Below are 17,360 nucleotides of genomic sequence, written 5' to 3'. Positions count from 1 at the left end.
TATCTGTGTGTGTGCATCTATAGGTGTGCAACCACGCATGCCTCCCCCAAAAAACAGCAAGTTCATAGATTACCTCAGCAACTTTTGGAGGGACTCCATCGCCAAGAACTTCCCTGATGAAGCACTGTTGAGTCATATAATATGAGAGTCCACAAGTTCTTTTGAAAGCATCTTTCAGTCGCTTTAGCTCTATGTCTGTAACTGTGTTGAGTGAGAAGAGAGGAGGAAAAAAAAATTTTGTCAATAAAAGTATCATAGAAATGTAGTAACTTAAGGACTCTCAAAATCCTATACACCTTACATTTACCTTTACAATAAAAAGATAGGAAGAAATTAAGCGCATGATTTCACCTAAACAGTGGGAAGATCTGACTACTAGAAAATGAGATCTAATAATCTAATCTCCCCCCCAAAACAAAGCGAAGTAGACCTAAAGTTAACATCAACGATTACAATAGTTCACTGCCTGTTTTCTCTGACTACAATAGAGTATTATAATTTGTTCTAAATTAAGCACCACGATTGTCACACAAAGGGGAAATAGGCTAGCTTTATGATCAATTTTACATTGCACGTAAACCAGAGAAACCAACAATGGTGAATATTATTAAGCGTAGCTCCAGCAGCATGCTTCAAGCAGTTTCATCTAGCAACCAGTCTACTTTTCTATACAAAAAAAATATTTAATCACCACTTACATGCTCGTAAGACAGTACAGTGAAGCATGAATTTAACAGGGTTACTACAGTTAAACTTTGGACTAAATGTAATTCTTCACCTAAGATTTTCTTGCACAGTCAAAATCTGATTGCCAGCTAAAACCTGTTCAAACTTGTTCACAATCTGTAAACGTGAAAAGTCTGATGACATCCCATTTATACTCGCACGTGAGCTTCCTGAAAAGCAGCCCCTGCTTTCAGATTTTGTAAGCATAGAGCAACTTTCTAACAAAGTGTTTAAGAAGTGAAGTATCTTGCTGAACAAAACAAGTCCTTTGTCAAAAATCAAGTTGTGGAGAATAACACACCATGACCCAGATCACATGTAAGTTACCATGTAGTGCAGGAAGAGCTATTTACCGTCCAGAAGCCAAAAGAAATGACACTGTATGCGATAGCTATTTCACTGTATTTATAGTAAGGCATTTTCCTTACCCTGATATAACAATCCAGACAGAAACAACACTGACACGGCCAAAAGTTTGTCAAGCTTTTTGTCAGCCAAAATAAAACAGAACACTTGAGAGCTTAACCCAATACTCTCTCTAAAACTTCTACATTTCAATTAACTCATTCAACAGAAGAAAAAAATCACTCCTTAAAAGTAAATCACATTGAAACATTCCTCCCTAACTTTAATCCTAGTTAACATTGAAACAGACTAGTGACTTCATTTAACAATTGTGCGTAAAACCAGAAATTGGGTCATGTTTCTTTTCAAATTTTATTATAGATTCTGTGTGCTTTGGACCAGTAAAATTTCAAAGGATTTAAGAAATAAACCTAAAGTGTGACCCACACAGCACTGGTGCTATCAATTACCATGAATTTGGCAAAAGACATAATCAAGTTATCATCATCACATATCTTGCTTTGATAAAACAAACACACTTTAATTATACAGCAGAAGAATGTTGGTATAATACTGTTACCTGGCTTATATGGTGTTTGAATTTCACTATTTTGTATTAACATCTGTCCATAGAGTCATCTTCTTTCTTTGTGTCTTTACATGCGACTCTGCATTCTGTTTTTTCTCCCCCTCAGTTAATTTTTTTGAACTCTTGACCGGTTAACCCAATCTGGTTTGTGGTCATTTGGTAAAAAAGTTTATACACAAACCAAGCGTTAACTAACCACATGCTTAAGGTGTTACATGTATTATAACAAACTTTCAAGTAACCTAATTAATGCTTACTGCAAAAATAAGGTTGAAACATACACAACATATACAGCTACTTAATATAGTGTCATTCTCGATGTTTGCAGATTTAGTTTCCTGGCTGCACAGAAAATTCAAGTAATTTTCATAAAAAATTATAAGAGAAATATTTTTTCCCCAGCATTCATTTCCAACTACTGATCTTGAGTCCTTCGTTCCAGTTCGTTAAAAGTTTCTCCCCAGTATGGTGGGGAGGAGTGAAGGATGCTGCGTACGGAGTCAGCGCTGCGGCTCCCAGGCAACGCAGTTTCACACAACTCCGGTCGCCTTTCGGCTGCCCTCACCGCTGAGCCCACCTATGGCAAAAGCACTTCTCAACAGGAACACAAGTACAATCTTGCTGAGTTATACCTGTGCACTATTTTCTTGCTAGGATTAATTAAAAGAAATACAACAGCCCATAGCCATGTAAAACTTTCAATTACTGCTTTAATAGAGAATTTTATTAACCCAATAAATGGGAACTGACTATACCTAATAGGCTAGAATATAAAGTTGTTTTAGTCAGTCAATTACTTTCATAATCAAAAAATTTACTGGCCACTCCTTTATGGAATTTACCTGTATTAACAGAAATTAAAGCAATTTGTAACCTGACAACCTTAACTGCAGACCATACGAGTACTCCAGAGATATTTTACATATCACTTTACATCCCTCAGTGCATGAAACAAGCTACACGTTTGTAGGAGTACCGAAACACAACCCCCTCTGTGGTGGCTGAGCTGCACAGAGTGGTGTTCCTTGTGTGAAATGCTGACATTACAAGGAGCAGTGCATTCATTTGGCAACTGGTAGAGTCGCTGTTTTGCAGTTTCACAGGACAGAGGTGGCCTCCCCTCTAAGCAAACAGGTCTCACTATCACAAGTTAAGCCAACAAGCTTATGATGAAACTTAGGCCAACTATATCTTGCATACACACAGTGTGCCCAAGAGCATGGCAGGCAGCTGTTATTCGTACTTCCCTGAGCACCTATGAGTGCCAAGAGTGGGTTTCAGGCGGTGTTCAGGAATAGGAAAATCCCATACATACACCAGGAAACACAGAAGTGGCTGAGGTCCTACTGAAGGATGGGTTGGTGAGGAGAAGACTGGGAAGAAAACTAGTCAACCAATACTACTAACACCTTCAAAAAGAACTGTCAGTATATCATTAGAGCCATGAGGATGATCCGAGGCCTGGAGCCCCTCTCCTATAAGGAGATACTGAAAGAGTTGGGGCTGTTCAGTCTGGAGAAGAGAAGGCTCCAGGGAGATCTTACTGCGGCCTTCCAGTACCTAACGGGGCCTACAGGAGAGCAGGGAGGGACTTTTTACTAGGGCATGTAGCGATAGGACGAGGGGGAATGGCTTTAAACTGGAAGAGGGCAGGTTCAGATTAAATATTAGGAAGAAGTTTTTCACTTTGAGGGCGGTAAGGCACTGGAACAGGTTGCCCAGAGGTTGTTGAAGCCCCATCCCTGGAGGTGTTCAAGACCAGACTGGACGTGGCCTTGGGCAACCTGGTCTAGTGGGAAGTGTCCCTGTCTATGGCAGGGGGGTTGGAACTCGATCATCTTCAAGGTCCTTTCCAACCTAAACCATTCTATGATTCTGTGATTTAATAGTAGGGGATAAGTTGATACTGCTAGCCCACGTTACACTGCAAAAGCAAATTAGTGCTAGAGACCATGTAATATTATTGTTTGCATGCAGAAACTACAAAATGGGTCATGGAATTACAGGAAAAGGTCATTACTTCCATTCCTTCCCCAGGACATATTAAAATGGCAGATGCTGGCCATTTCAAATCATCTGCAAAGCTGTGTAAAAATAAGTTCATTACACATTTAGATCCAGGCACATGCAAGTACTACTGAAATGAGCAGAGTATAAATCAAAGATATTATCAATGTGGCTATGAGTCTGGAAGACAAATAAAATATTTGAATACAAAATCCCAACACCAAAGTACCAATTATTCAATGTAGAGATAGAACATGATGGCATGTTGAGAGGAAATAAAACTGTCTTAAATGATGAAAGTACCATTTCCAGAAGCAATACATCTATTACTATAATAATATTAAACATTAGAACACGCATACCCACAAGAGACCTCTTTTTCTCTCAATGCCACAAGTCCTTTGCAGCAAGCATCATAGACCATGGAGGTTATTTTAATTCCACCTTTGGACATAAAAGTAGCTAACAACCCTGTTTCCTACACTGACTTAAGTTCCTTCATGAAGTATATTCACTTTTTCCAAAGGCGCAGTCTTACCAAACACTTCCAGGAGATGGTTCTCTACAAACACCTAAGAAAAGACCATTCACAAGCTGCTTTCATTAGACAGACACTACACTATCAGATATACTGTTGCTGCATTCATAACCTGACACCAAAAAACAGAACACGTAAGACTTCCCAAAATAAGTTTATGGTAGCCAACGCAGCAAAAACCATCGCCACATTGCTCCTACCAATAATAGGTGGCACAACCTCAATATTACAGCAGACAAAGCAATGCAATTGGAACTGCACACCTCAAGACTCTGGAAGCTAACTTTTTATTATTTTATGATTCAAAATAATAAAAACAATTTGCACTACTTAGATGCTATACTCTAATTCTTATAATTGTATCTGCCTAACTCCAAAAAAATACCACTGAAACAAATGGAAAAGCCACAGACTATGTCATTCTGTCTAGGCAACTTTTCTGATACAAACCTGCTCAATGCTACCTTGGCTGGATGGTTTCCAATGAAGTTAAAAACACTTTAACAGAAGATTAGTGCTGCTTCCAACTCTCCAGGGAACATTCGAGCTCCAGTTTGTTTAATAAAGTTTAAATGAAACCATGCAACCTCAGCTAAAAATGTCACCTCAACTTACAGTAATTGTAACAAACCTTCAGCTCATTCAACTGCCGAGGATATTTTTAGTTTAATAGTGTTACTTAAACTTAATGCTGTTTACATGGATTTATGAGACTATTTTTTTAAACTCACTTCTGTCCAGGTAATGATTTGAGTAGTGCCTTCCAAAACAGTCCCATGCTGGAAGCCACCCTCTTCCCACTGCTTTCACTCCACGTGTTTATCACTGAGTCATCCTGGAGTTTTCCTTTTAGAATCAAACCGTATCTAAAGCTCAAACTATGCAAGCCTAGATGCCCAACTGCAGACTTAAATTTTATTTCACCACCCACATAAAACTGACCTGAATTTCAGAGTGGATACCCACCAGCTGTGTCGCTGATGTGAATGGGAGCTACAGGGAATCTGTCTCAGAAAAAGTATGCTACATTTACGTAGATGTCTAGAATGTTAGATACCCGCATTCTGGACATTAGATATAACATTCCATACAAAGAAGGAAGGCAGAAAACACAGCTGAAATTACTCCCCTCCACCTCCTCATACTTAAAACTCACAGGGTTGTGTAAAAACAATGTTAATTATCTGAAGTATTTACTGTCTTAATACTCAAATTTACATGGGCTCAATCCACTACTCTCAAATTTAAAGTCCATTTTGTATAAAAATTGTAGTCCAAATAGTACACATAAAACTGTAATTTATGCACTACAATTTCTCTTCAGGCAACAGATACCATTCTTGTTGCTTACCCATTCTGTAACGCTAAAGTACATCCTTAGATGTAACTTAAGTTCTGTTTAACTAAGCTAAGGTGAAGAAATCAGCCCTTACAGTGGAGCTTTGGCAAGTTCTGCAGACACATTCCCTATTCTCTAGTCATTTTAGAAAGTTTTTTCTTTCTATACCCTGTAGCAGTAAACCCACCCTCACCTTCTTGTCTTTATCTTGGGAAGTCTTCAAATGCATGGTGAGTAATGTATGGGCCAACACACAGCACAACCTCTGTCACTTCAAGACAAAGGTCGTACTGAAAAGCACAGGATAACTTTATACAACAAACACCCGTGCAAAACTCTGCAAGCTGGGAAGCAAACTCCCGTCTCAGCAAAAGCTACTCTGCTGTTACAGGACTGCTACTGAAATTTATTAAGAGTCATCATAAAAATATGTTTACATAACTAAATACACCTAATATTGATACTTTTGCTTGTTCGTTTCCTGTCTTGGAAAAAGGGCTAGCAGAACATGGTGACATCAAAGCCAATTCCTCACTAATCAAAGTACCTACATTGCATACTCCATCATAGCTCCTCAGAGACTAACAAATCTAAGCTAAGGTTTGTACGAATTACCTCAATAACATGTTTTATTCAAATACTGTAAGAAAGTAGTTAAAAGTCTTCCCTTTTTTTTGTTGTTTTTGTTTTTTTTTTTTCAGTGATGCAACACTAGGAACAATATCGAGGTTGTGGATATAAGAACTGTCATGCACTACAGCCCTTGCTTGGCACCAGTAACTAACTTGCACCTAAAGCAAGAACCAACAGGGGAACTTATCTTCCCGTCTTTCAGCATACGGCTGCTCTCCAACGCCTTTGCAAAGAAGTTTAAAGATTTACAGACGCACTGAAGAGAAGCAACACCAAAATTTACAAGCAAGCACTGCTGCTTAAGGATGTAACAGCTCGCATGTGAACGTTAAGCATTATAAGAAACAAATATTCTTTTTGACGCAAGCTTGTCTAAAGGTTAAAAGAAGTGGTTAGTCGGGCTTAATGGGTTTATTACAGCTTACATAACATAATTACTATATACCTTGCCTGTGACATGTGCAACGAGAGAGAGCACAATAAATGCATTTTAAATTCCTATTTAATATTTATTAGGAAAGTCAGACCAGCCGCAAAAATACCTTTCTTTACAATGTTTCTTCCCTCACCCTTCAAAATCCAAGCACAATTATGTAAAATGCTGTGCTGATACAGAATGAGACATAAAATGCAGCTTTTCAAAGTATACAGTTGTCTGTTGTAGTAAAGGATAAGAATAAAAGCACAACATTTGAACTCTCTGAATACTGCCCCAAACATGCAGGCAAGACACACTTAGCCTCTCCACATCTTAATTGTCTCAACACTAAAATGAATATAAATTCTAGTGTACATCAGACAGATGTTTGATAAACAATCTCAAATACTCTTTAATATAAGCTACTAGTAAGGAGCTGCTTTAATCAGTGAAAAGGACAGAATCCCAACAGTTTAACTGAGGGTAGGTGGAGTTAATCTGCCATGGCTACTACAAACTGACAGCCAATTAACACAATCTATAACTAACTGGACACAGAAAAAAAGCACGTATCTGTTTTCTTTCCTTTCATAGAGAAAGCGAGTGCTGAAAACAAATCAGTGATTTGGTAATTGCTATTTACACCAGAATCACAAAAGTAACATGCAAATCATCACTTCCATTAGTATGAGCAGCAGTAACAACACCAAAAAGCTGATAAAATTTTAATGTCCCACAAGCCTAAAATATTTCATTTGGCTACATGAAAAGAAATTATTTATTCTAGTTTACAGGTGACCGCTGGAAAAAAAAAAAAAAGCCAAATCAAGGCAGAAGACCACAACGTATCAACAACGCTGAACATCAAAACAGGAAACAAATTACTGCATAAGCAGGAAGAAGAAAAACCGGAGAGGATAAAAAGTTCAGTTAAGGTGAAGGGGTCAAGAAATTTTGAGCTCATCTGACTTAAAGTATCTTACAATATATCTAGTAGGGCTGGTACTTTGTCCCAGAACTGTAAGCATCAAAATGCCCACAATACTCTACAAACACACACACAAAATCCTGGCTTTCCAATGTCACTACTGGATGAAAAACAGCTTGCTATGTCAGTGCCTGAAAAAAAAAAAACAAAACCAAAAACAAACCAGCCCCACAGACCTCAAGCATACAGAGCAAGAAATCATTTGCAACCATCAGCATAATACTGCGTTTATTCTTTACTAAAAATAACCAAACCTGAACTTTAATACAACAGACAACGTGATCATCCTTCAGAAAGCAAGCAAAATTCACCTACCTCAAGCTCTTCCTGACTTCCAGATTGGGTTTTAATAATTCTAATATTTTGATTTTTAAGCGACAATTTTACAGGTTCAATATCAAACTCACAGGGCATATAATTCTCTAACCAGACAATTATCTTCCCTGTAATCACTTGCTCAATATTTCCCCCAGGAATCTTCATTCTAGTTATACATGGAAATTTTATTACTTTTTTCATTAGTCTTTATTGTGACTTAATGGCTGCGGTTATGAAGTTGTCAAGAACCAAAGCAATTACTAAAAAGCTTCAAAGAGGTAAAATGTGCAAGTGAATGTAAAGCATGTTTGGGAACAACCCCAAATAGGAAGAACAAACTGCAAAATACAATTGAGATAAATGAACCTGCTACGATGAAAAAGACAAGCTCCACACCCACCCATTCCTGCTAAAAAGGAATCCCTTAACAATATTTTGGGGGAAAATACAGACAAAAAAATCCTGCCTCCCCTAATGAAAAAATTAATCCACTCTTGAGGAATCATTCATAACTAGAATATCAAAAATGGCACCATTCAAATTAAACAGTGCATCTTAATAAAGACTTAACGGCCTTAACACGACCTTTACCAATAACAGGAATTTAAGGAAAACAGCAACATCGTTTTAGTATTTAAAAAAAAAAAAAATCAAATTATTCAATCCAGTTGTATTTTTTCCTCCTACCTATTCTTTGGTTTTTGGTAGTAGTGGCTCATCCTGGGGATAAAGCTTTTCTTGGTTCTGTTAGACCTAACCATAACGCATATCAAAGGTTTAACATCTTTTGTGCAGAGAGCAGAAGAAGATTTAGTTATTACAATAGGATTTGCCAATTTTCTGTAACATGAATACTTAGCATTTATGTGACGCTTTTAATCTTCAAAGATCTTACTTCTCACCGTTACCATCCTCAAAAAGAATGCCATTAAGTATTATTAGCCTGTTTTATCCATCTGTAAAGTATCTCCATCAGGGCACACACTGTCACATTGCTATTTGGATTATGTTTGCTTCAAGCAAAGCTAATCAGTACAGGTTCTGTGACAACCCTCCCCGTAAGACTAGCCTGGATAGGAATTGCTACATAATAGCCCCAACAGTGAAATAATCCTCCCACCATCTGAGCACTTAAATCTTATTGGCTATATATTATATCCTCGGGAATTAAAAGAGCCTAGTTTTATATGCTTACCAGTCCAACCCTGTAAGCCACAGAAGAAACCTGAAAGAACCTGAAAATTCAGAAAACTGCGGATCATTAAAACAACTTTTACTATACGAATGACTGAAAATTTAAGTGCTAGGGACTGCAATATTAGGGATAAAAGTAGTTACTGTTATCAATTAAATAACTGGTAAACTCATTCTCAGTGGCTGAGCAGAGCGATTTCTAGCCCTGATTAATCACAGGACACCACCTTTCCCGGCCACACGCCCCTGTCAGAGCACTTATCACTTCTTCCAAGACGAGGTGCTGCTACTGCTCTAGATACTCTGAATAAATTACTGCTGACCCTGGAGAAAACACACTCAGCTAGCCCACCAGCACAGCCAGGCGTGGAAACCGTATAGAAAAGCAGAAGGAAGAGGCAGAGGTACTAGTTTTAAGTGGTTTTGAACAGAGAGCATAAGCCGTCTTGCAGCAACAGCACCAGGAACCCTGAACTCCCTGCCGAAAGACAGAAGCGTGGACAAAAATGAGCCAGGAGTTAGGGAAGCCCTAGAAGTCAGCAACCTTGCCTGGCATGCCTGCCCTCACCTGAGCATAGTCATTGCTCTTTGTCCAATTTCTAACCTCTTCCTTCCTCATTTTTCTTTCCTTTTCCATTACTATTTTCTCCTGATGCTTCTTCACAGTTTGTACGTGATTTCCTAGGATGATGGCTTTAGCTGTCCATCTTCTCAGTATTTAGAATGGGTGTTTAATCTGATTTCAATTGGAAACAAAACTGCTTTTCTGCGCTGTCCCTTCATCAGTTTTCTTGGTAAACACACTGGAAGTTTGTATTGTCATAGGTGAGTAGAAGAGCTTCTGTCACAATTCTGACAAGCTGCTTCCACTGTACTACCACCATGAAAATCACCTGGATATTTATGCTTGTTAAGATACACAAAATTACATTATATAACTCATTTCCAAGAAAAAAAATAGCCTATTAAAAGAAAAGCAAAGGCAAATGCCAACTATGTAAATGCAAATACCACATAAGGACCTTGTTACAAAATAAATTATAATATAACAAATATTTCATGCCCTGTCTCCCAACAGTGTCAAAGATATTAAAGGCAGCTATACTATGAATTGTTCTTTAACTGAAGAAATACAGTCTAAGCCTGAAAGTTAAACATAATCTGCAACTTCTGGACAGGAAGGCAGTGTTTCCTATAGCCTTCAGTGAGGACGAAAGGCACGGAGTTCTAATTTGCAATTGCTGGTACAGTTTTGATCAAGTATTTACTCAAGCGTTAGTCTCCGACAGCTGAAAGAGCCAACTCTAGTTATGCGCAGTACTTAAATAAAATGACAAGTAACAAATAATAAAAGATTCAGATAACATTTATACACTGCTAAATCTTTATTTCTAAAGTTAGAAGAAAAATATTACTCACTTGGAAGTCAAGTGTTTTGGCAAAAACACATTATGCAGGTGTATATATACCTATAGCTGACAGACAATAAGAGGCTCTGTATTTTGGCCCTTCCTATTCTCAACTCTTGGGGACACATCTGTATAAAACACATTCTTAAACTCAGATGCAAAGCGAACTATTTTAGTGTCAGGTCACAAATGTATGTCTTCTGTTACATTGTTATAAACACATAACAAGTTTGCTACGCAATCTGGGATGGCTGAAAAATAAAAGCAGAATCACGAAGAGAGACACTAGCCTATATAGTCAAGAAATAAAATAAAAACTAACATGTGGTTAGTTCTGGGACCCTATTACATGTTTGGTAGAACACCAAGAACTGAATCAGAGATGTTTTTTAACAGACAATAGCAAATAACTAGCGTCACTATTTCCAAACTCCATTTCTACTGCTGCATCTCCGGTTAAGAGAATTCCCCATTAACATCCAAGGACTAAGGTTTTGAAGAACTATCCCGAAAGACACCATATTAGTTTTAAGTGTTTATGTGCTCTGTTACAAAATTAATATATAAAAAATATTCATCATTAGATACATACTATTCCTAAGGCCCTACATCCAGAAGAATGGAACAGTGTGTTTAGACACACCATGTAACAGCTGAAAGGGAAACCACCTTCCAGTGGTAATTTTACTGCCACTGATCAGTTTAGATTGATGTGATGACTCAAATTTCAAGAGTTTCATATAAACACACTGTCCACTGTTTCACAGAAAAGTAGTATAGAAACAGCAAAGACATTAGAATGGCTTAACACCAAAGAGCTACAGTGCCCTGAATAGCGTCAGCAGTTGGAATCTCTCCCTGAATGTCCGATGAGACTCACAACATATCCCCAAGGACATTACAGTCTCTATTAGAAGCAGCACATTTACATAATTAATTATGAACGTTTTATATGAGGAGATATTTATCAAACAGTTTATATTCTGCTTTTTAATCTCTATTCTTGTAATATTGGCTTCTGCAGATATTTAATCAGTGGTCTATATTAGAGTTAGTGTATATTGTGGTACCTTCCTCCTTTAACCTATCTACATTGCAATCTGCTCATTATTTAAGGAATAAGATTAGTTCACACAAGACATTTACACAACTATTCTTTAAGCAAGGTGAAGAGAAGTGAATTGCAGATAACACAAAAAAGGGGGGAATTTGTTAGTGGCAAAAAGATGGATTATAATTCCTTAGGAAAAGAAAAATCATGTTGTTAGCTGCAAGATTGGAAAACAGGGACCAAAAAGTTTTTATACTACTTTTCCACTGATAACAATCTTCGTTAACATCCTCACAGAATACAGGGCAGGCTATACTGACTATGCTAACCGCCGCAGCTGATTTTTCTTAAAGCAATGCTGCCTCTGCTATGCGAAGTACAAATCCACTTTTCTAATTTTTAAACTAAAATCCAGGATTCAACTGTATCACATTGTTAACGATAATGTGCTAAAAATCTTCTTTACAAGACTAAGAAATTGCCAGTGCAGAATAAGATTTTGTTTCTGGATAACCTAACAACTAGAAACACAGATTGAAATGAAGTGCTTCTTCAGCCCAAAATAGATTCATGATGCCATATCCAAGTTCATTTTTAGAACAAATTTAATCTGCAAAACTGAAGTTCTCGTAATTACTATCCCAATACTTTCAGTTCTTTTTCTCTACATCCACAGACTTATTAAATCTGGCACTTCCTGTTCTACTTAGGTTTCTGAGCTTCTTCCACATTTTTTTCATTGAAGGTTTCAGAATTTTAAAAGAACAATTTTCCAAACTAATGCAGTAAAAATGGTCATTTAAAACAGCTGTCAAAAAATCCAACTAAATCAGTCTTATGATCATTTGTAGAGTTCCACTGAGAGAGTAGCATATACCTGTTAAGCTAGTTAAGTTTATGACTTGCGGCCAAAGCAGTCTCCCATAGGACAAAACCTGAGCATTTCCCGTTATCACTGTAAATTAAGATAAGGAATATCAATTCAAAATACAAAAAAAATTTAAGCATACATTCTATACTAAATACTTAACATTAAATTAAATTGCATGAGTGTATGACAACTGAAAGACCTGCTAACAAAAAGATAGATACAAGGTGAATAAACAACAACACAGCTTGTGAGGAAGAATTCCAAAAGGCTTGCAATGGGTTTTCTTTTTAAAGGACAAAGAATACATTTCCATGCAGAATGCAATTATCTCTTATTTTGGCCTGGTGACATTGCTTCTCAGCTTCTGGGTCCAGTTCAGACTCTAAACTAAGCAAAACAGCTTCAACGGATTTGGATATTCAAAAAAAAAAAAATCCTCAAAATAAATGTTACACAAGACACTAGAAAGTATAGCTTCGTTTTCCCTTTGTAGTTGATGGTTAGCAGCATGTATGGCACTCTAATGACTGATGGGGATGCCCCACTCCAGACCAGTTCCACACATGCTCATGACACGCACCGGCAGAGAACCTGACCAGAGGAGAAGTCAAATCTCTTTTTAAAGTATAAAAGAATGTCTCACTGTTTATTCTAAAAGTCAAAATTGAAATGTATAGTGATGTGTAAAGGCAGATGATATTTCTGCCCACCTTCTCAGTCCATCCAAAATTACCCATTGAGAGTAAGGGGCTGTCCTGTTAGTTCAGTGACAACCTTGTCACAGAAGCTCTGGATGGTTTGCAGTGCATTCCACCTTAATGCGTTGGTGAAAACATTAACCTATGCAGCTTAGGAATACCGTTCCAGAAAAGCGATCATTATTTTGCCCTAAAAACACCACATGGTAAGCACAATGAGTTGTTAGCCTCATCAGCACGCTTCCATGTGATAGAAGAGGCTTGTTATGTGTTGTGATAGGCTAAAAGGAGAAGGGAGAGGAGGATTTAAACACCCTAGAGATCATGGCATGTCACTTGATAGGCCAAGTCACCCTACCTGTGACAGCTAATCACTTCAGTGGAGGTAATGATTCAGGTAAGTAACTATTGCAGTGCTTTCACCATTTTTACATTAAGTAATGTATACAACGGGAAATAAACCCCGGTCATTACAAATTGCCTTGATTATCATTTGTCCAAAACTTTCTCAGGCATATCCTATTTTGCCTCAAAACCAAGTAAAGGCTTTGCTGCAAATGTTAGTATATTTTTTTTTAAAAAGTAATTTTGTTAAACTATTAGATTATTTAACCAAGAAACACACATCTCTATTGCCTAGAACTCAGCCGCACATCCAAATTACACTAAAATAATGAAAGAAGTTTTTATTGTCATTATGATGAATGACTTAATGGTCTACACAGAAAAATGCTGTGACTGATTATAACCTGCATCATTTTTTAAACAGATTTGGTGCACCACTACAAAAACCATACACAGACACATTTTGTTTCAAACAAAGATCTGAACTCAGCTTATACCCATTAAGAGTCAGAAATCCAGAAAAACTTTTACACCAGTTTAATAAAACTGCAGTTAAAAGACACGCATTCTTTCTGACCATGTCCCCACCTATAAGGGAGACTACACCAGCACTGCTCAATTGTAAACACAAGCTCATAAAAAACACACTTGTCAGAGGCATTAAAATTCATTACGTAAAAATGAAATGCTAAGTATTATTACACAGCTAAGCTGAAAACACTAAAGCTATAAAGACACAGTCATCACTAACAAAAGTAAGATGTCCCTGAAGAAATCAAAAAAGAGAACGTGCATTAGGATTTTGCCACTTTTTAGGCAAGTGGGGTATTTTTATTCCAGTGAGTGCTAGCAATAATATAGTATTCAAAGTTCTGTGAATTAGATCCTTTCAAACTCTTAGGCAGAATCTACATTAATGGATTTTTCTTCTACATTCATCTTTGCCCAAAGGCTTCATTGTCTCATTATGTAAATGACCTTTTCATATGAAAATTAAATGTTAAAGATGCTTTTTGTAGTTATTCAATACTGCAAATATCACATGGACATTCACAGTAATTCAGACGAAGTATAACTTAAAGAAAAAGCAACTGCTTCAAGCAATACAAAAAATTAAGAAATAACTTGTTTATAAAATACTTGAAAATTGAAAGTCTTATTTAGAATTAACCTCCGGAACTTTCTTTCCTATACAGAAACTTCAACTAGGAAATCATCAGTTTTCTTATGAAGAATACCAAAGACTAAACTGTAAAATGCAGTTCAGAAAATACACATGCAGAACCTGAAGACTTGCATGTATACCTTCAGCACACTTTCCATCTCATTGGGTGTTCCTTGTAGAACCCAGCAAGCAGTCAATACCCAACTGGAGCTCACCTAAAGAGAGGTTGGGCAGTTCAAATCAAACACTGTGTGCTCCTGAGCTACTTACACTGAACAACAAGTCCCACATGTTATTCAAAATAATTCCGTACATTACCACCAAATATTTCAGTACTGCTAGCTACCTAGGGTACAGTAACAAAGTAGATAGCAAACATCCCACTCATTACAAAGGCAAAGACTTATCAGTCAAGGACAGGCAGAAAAACTCTCACACTTCAACTCATTAAGAACACAATTTCACTTCACAGGTGTCCGTAAGTACCTTACTCCATAAGGTTTCATGATGAGACACCAAACATTTCTTGGTGCACAGTACCTACCTGGCCCAGCAGGACTCAAGTGGGTGCACAGCTCCCTGCTGAGCAAATCTTTAAAAATCAACAGACCACTGTTAAATAACCCAGTAGGCCCTAAATAACCCACAACTGGGTAGGTCTGGTTTACAACAGTCCTTGAAATAACTTAGTGGACAGAAACAATTCTGGTATTTGAAAATGCAACGCTTTGTTCTACCCCTACTCCACTTCTTTTCTGTATGCCCACTGTATTTTGCATCCCTTCTTGGACTAAAAAAGGTTTAAAAATAATTAGTAGCTAAGTCATACAGATGCCATGATAAAAGCTCAAGGACATACAACTCATTAGACCTACCTGGCACCCTCCATATACCAAATTATTTAGAACAAATGTATGAATTCACAACCTAACCACAAATAAACACAATTTTCAGAAGTTATTCTGCCATTTTTAAGATGACAGACATTAGTAACATATGTTTTTTTCAAATACAGAAAAATCATAATCAGTCCTATCACAACGCAGCCAATGCAAAATATCATGCCTCACCTAATCACATAACTTGCTGATGCTATGTTCTTTTTTATTCTCACAAAGCTTGTCATCCCTTCACAGGCCCATTTTTTGAATGTGATTTCATTTTTTTGAGTACTAAAGAACTGAATACCTTACTTATTTTATGCAATGAGACAGTAGGCTGGCTTCCCTTTGAGCAAAAGAAAGGGGTGAGGGTTGTTTTACTCATCTCTCCCATAGTGCCAGCAGCCAGAAAGCCTGATACTCTTACAGGTCAAGTACCACAGGACTCAAGTAGACCCCTTTTTTTTCTTTTCCTTTCACATTTCATTAGACATGCTTCATATAATTTTGAAAAGCTTCCTAGTTTCTATCTTTGTCTTATTTTATTTTCTCCGTAGGACACTGCTAAGTAGATTTAGGACCCTGATGTTATATTTCATAAAAACAAGTCTTTACAAAATTCAAGATGAACAGAAATATTTCACAAAATCTGTCAGGTTGGAAAGTATCTCAGGAGGTCAACTAGTTCAATCTCATGCTTGAAACTGGGTCAACACCGAACTCAGACCAGCTCGCAGAGGGCTTTGTCCAGGCAGGTCTTGAAAACCTCCAAGGATGAAAATTCAACAACTTTCTCTGGGCATGTATATTGAGAAAGAAGGAAAAAAAAAAAAAAGACCTGCTGTTAAAGGAGCAAAAACTAGAAACTGATTAGAAAGAGGTGACCACAAAAATAACTGATTTCATTGCTTAAAACACAAGGAATAAAGCAGAACAAGCAATGGTTATATAAGCTGTGAGATATATACACATATAATCTATAAAACAAATCACTGGTCTGCATACCCAATTTTAGTCTACACATCAATATAAGAAAATACTTTATGTACATAATAGCCTGATAGTGTACTTTTAGCTTATATCAAGATGTTTAATACTCAAAATGAGGATTTGTCCAGCTTATCCTTTAACTTCCAGCCACCATGGCTGGAATGACATTATTTCTTTATGCTCATTTGGCAGCTTTCCTGACTGCTTTGATTTCAATCTCTAGTAACACGCTGACAGGACAAAAATGCATCTAATATTATGAGACCGCTATTATTTAGAGACACGATTCACCTGTTGAAGTGAGAAACCCGAGGACTCCCAACATTTACCGAATCATATTTCAAGGTTTTGAGGGCTTTTTGCTTTAAGGTGTTCAACTGTTTCTTGTTTATGAAATGCCTACATTCTTAATGCCTACATTCTTAAACCCGCCTTTATCAAACTTAAATCACTGTGTCCACATCCAACCTTTGAGCACTTACTCACCAAGTAAGTTACTGTCATGCTTGGTACCACTGGACTCGGGAACCATCTAAGAATTACTAAAAACTTACTAAAAGGTATGCCATCAGCTGCCTCAGAACCACAGCACTCTCAAAAGCCTAAGCAGAAGGCAACATTTTCCTCTAATTCGTAAGTTTTCAACTGGTATTTCGTAAAGAACTTCTCAAGACCACAAAAGGCATCTCAGGAAAGGAAACTTACTGTTAGTTGACTTAAGTTCACTATACAAATGTTCCTCATTTCCAATAGGAAATAACTTGGACAGTTATAAGTAAGAAGAGGTTGAAAACCACTGAGTACACTTCTCTAAACTTGGAACCTGAAGTAAAAGAAGAGAAATTGGTTGCTGCA

The 17,360-nt window shown here is 37.2% G+C and overlaps 1 protein-coding gene across 1 annotated transcript in view; it reads right to left on the bottom strand.

Moving 5' to 3' along the window:
- Positions 1-17,360, bottom strand: part of USP32 (ubiquitin specific peptidase 32) — a 79,057-nt gene that overhangs the window by 56,547 nt on the left and 5,150 nt on the right. Inside the window, exon 2 of the mRNA XM_082493330.1 lies at positions 74-201. Coding sequence (XP_082349456.1) covers positions 74-201 — 128 coding nt within the window. The remainder of the gene's footprint in view (positions 1-73; positions 202-17,360) is intronic.

This window comes from Vanellus vanellus, assembly GCF_965231255.1.
Source record: "Vanellus vanellus genome assembly, chromosome: 19".
NCBI lineage: Eukaryota > Metazoa > Chordata > Aves > Charadriiformes > Charadriidae > Vanellus > Vanellus vanellus.
The sequence above is the reverse complement of the archived record's forward strand: the minus strand, read 5'-3'. Positions and strand labels throughout refer to the sequence as shown.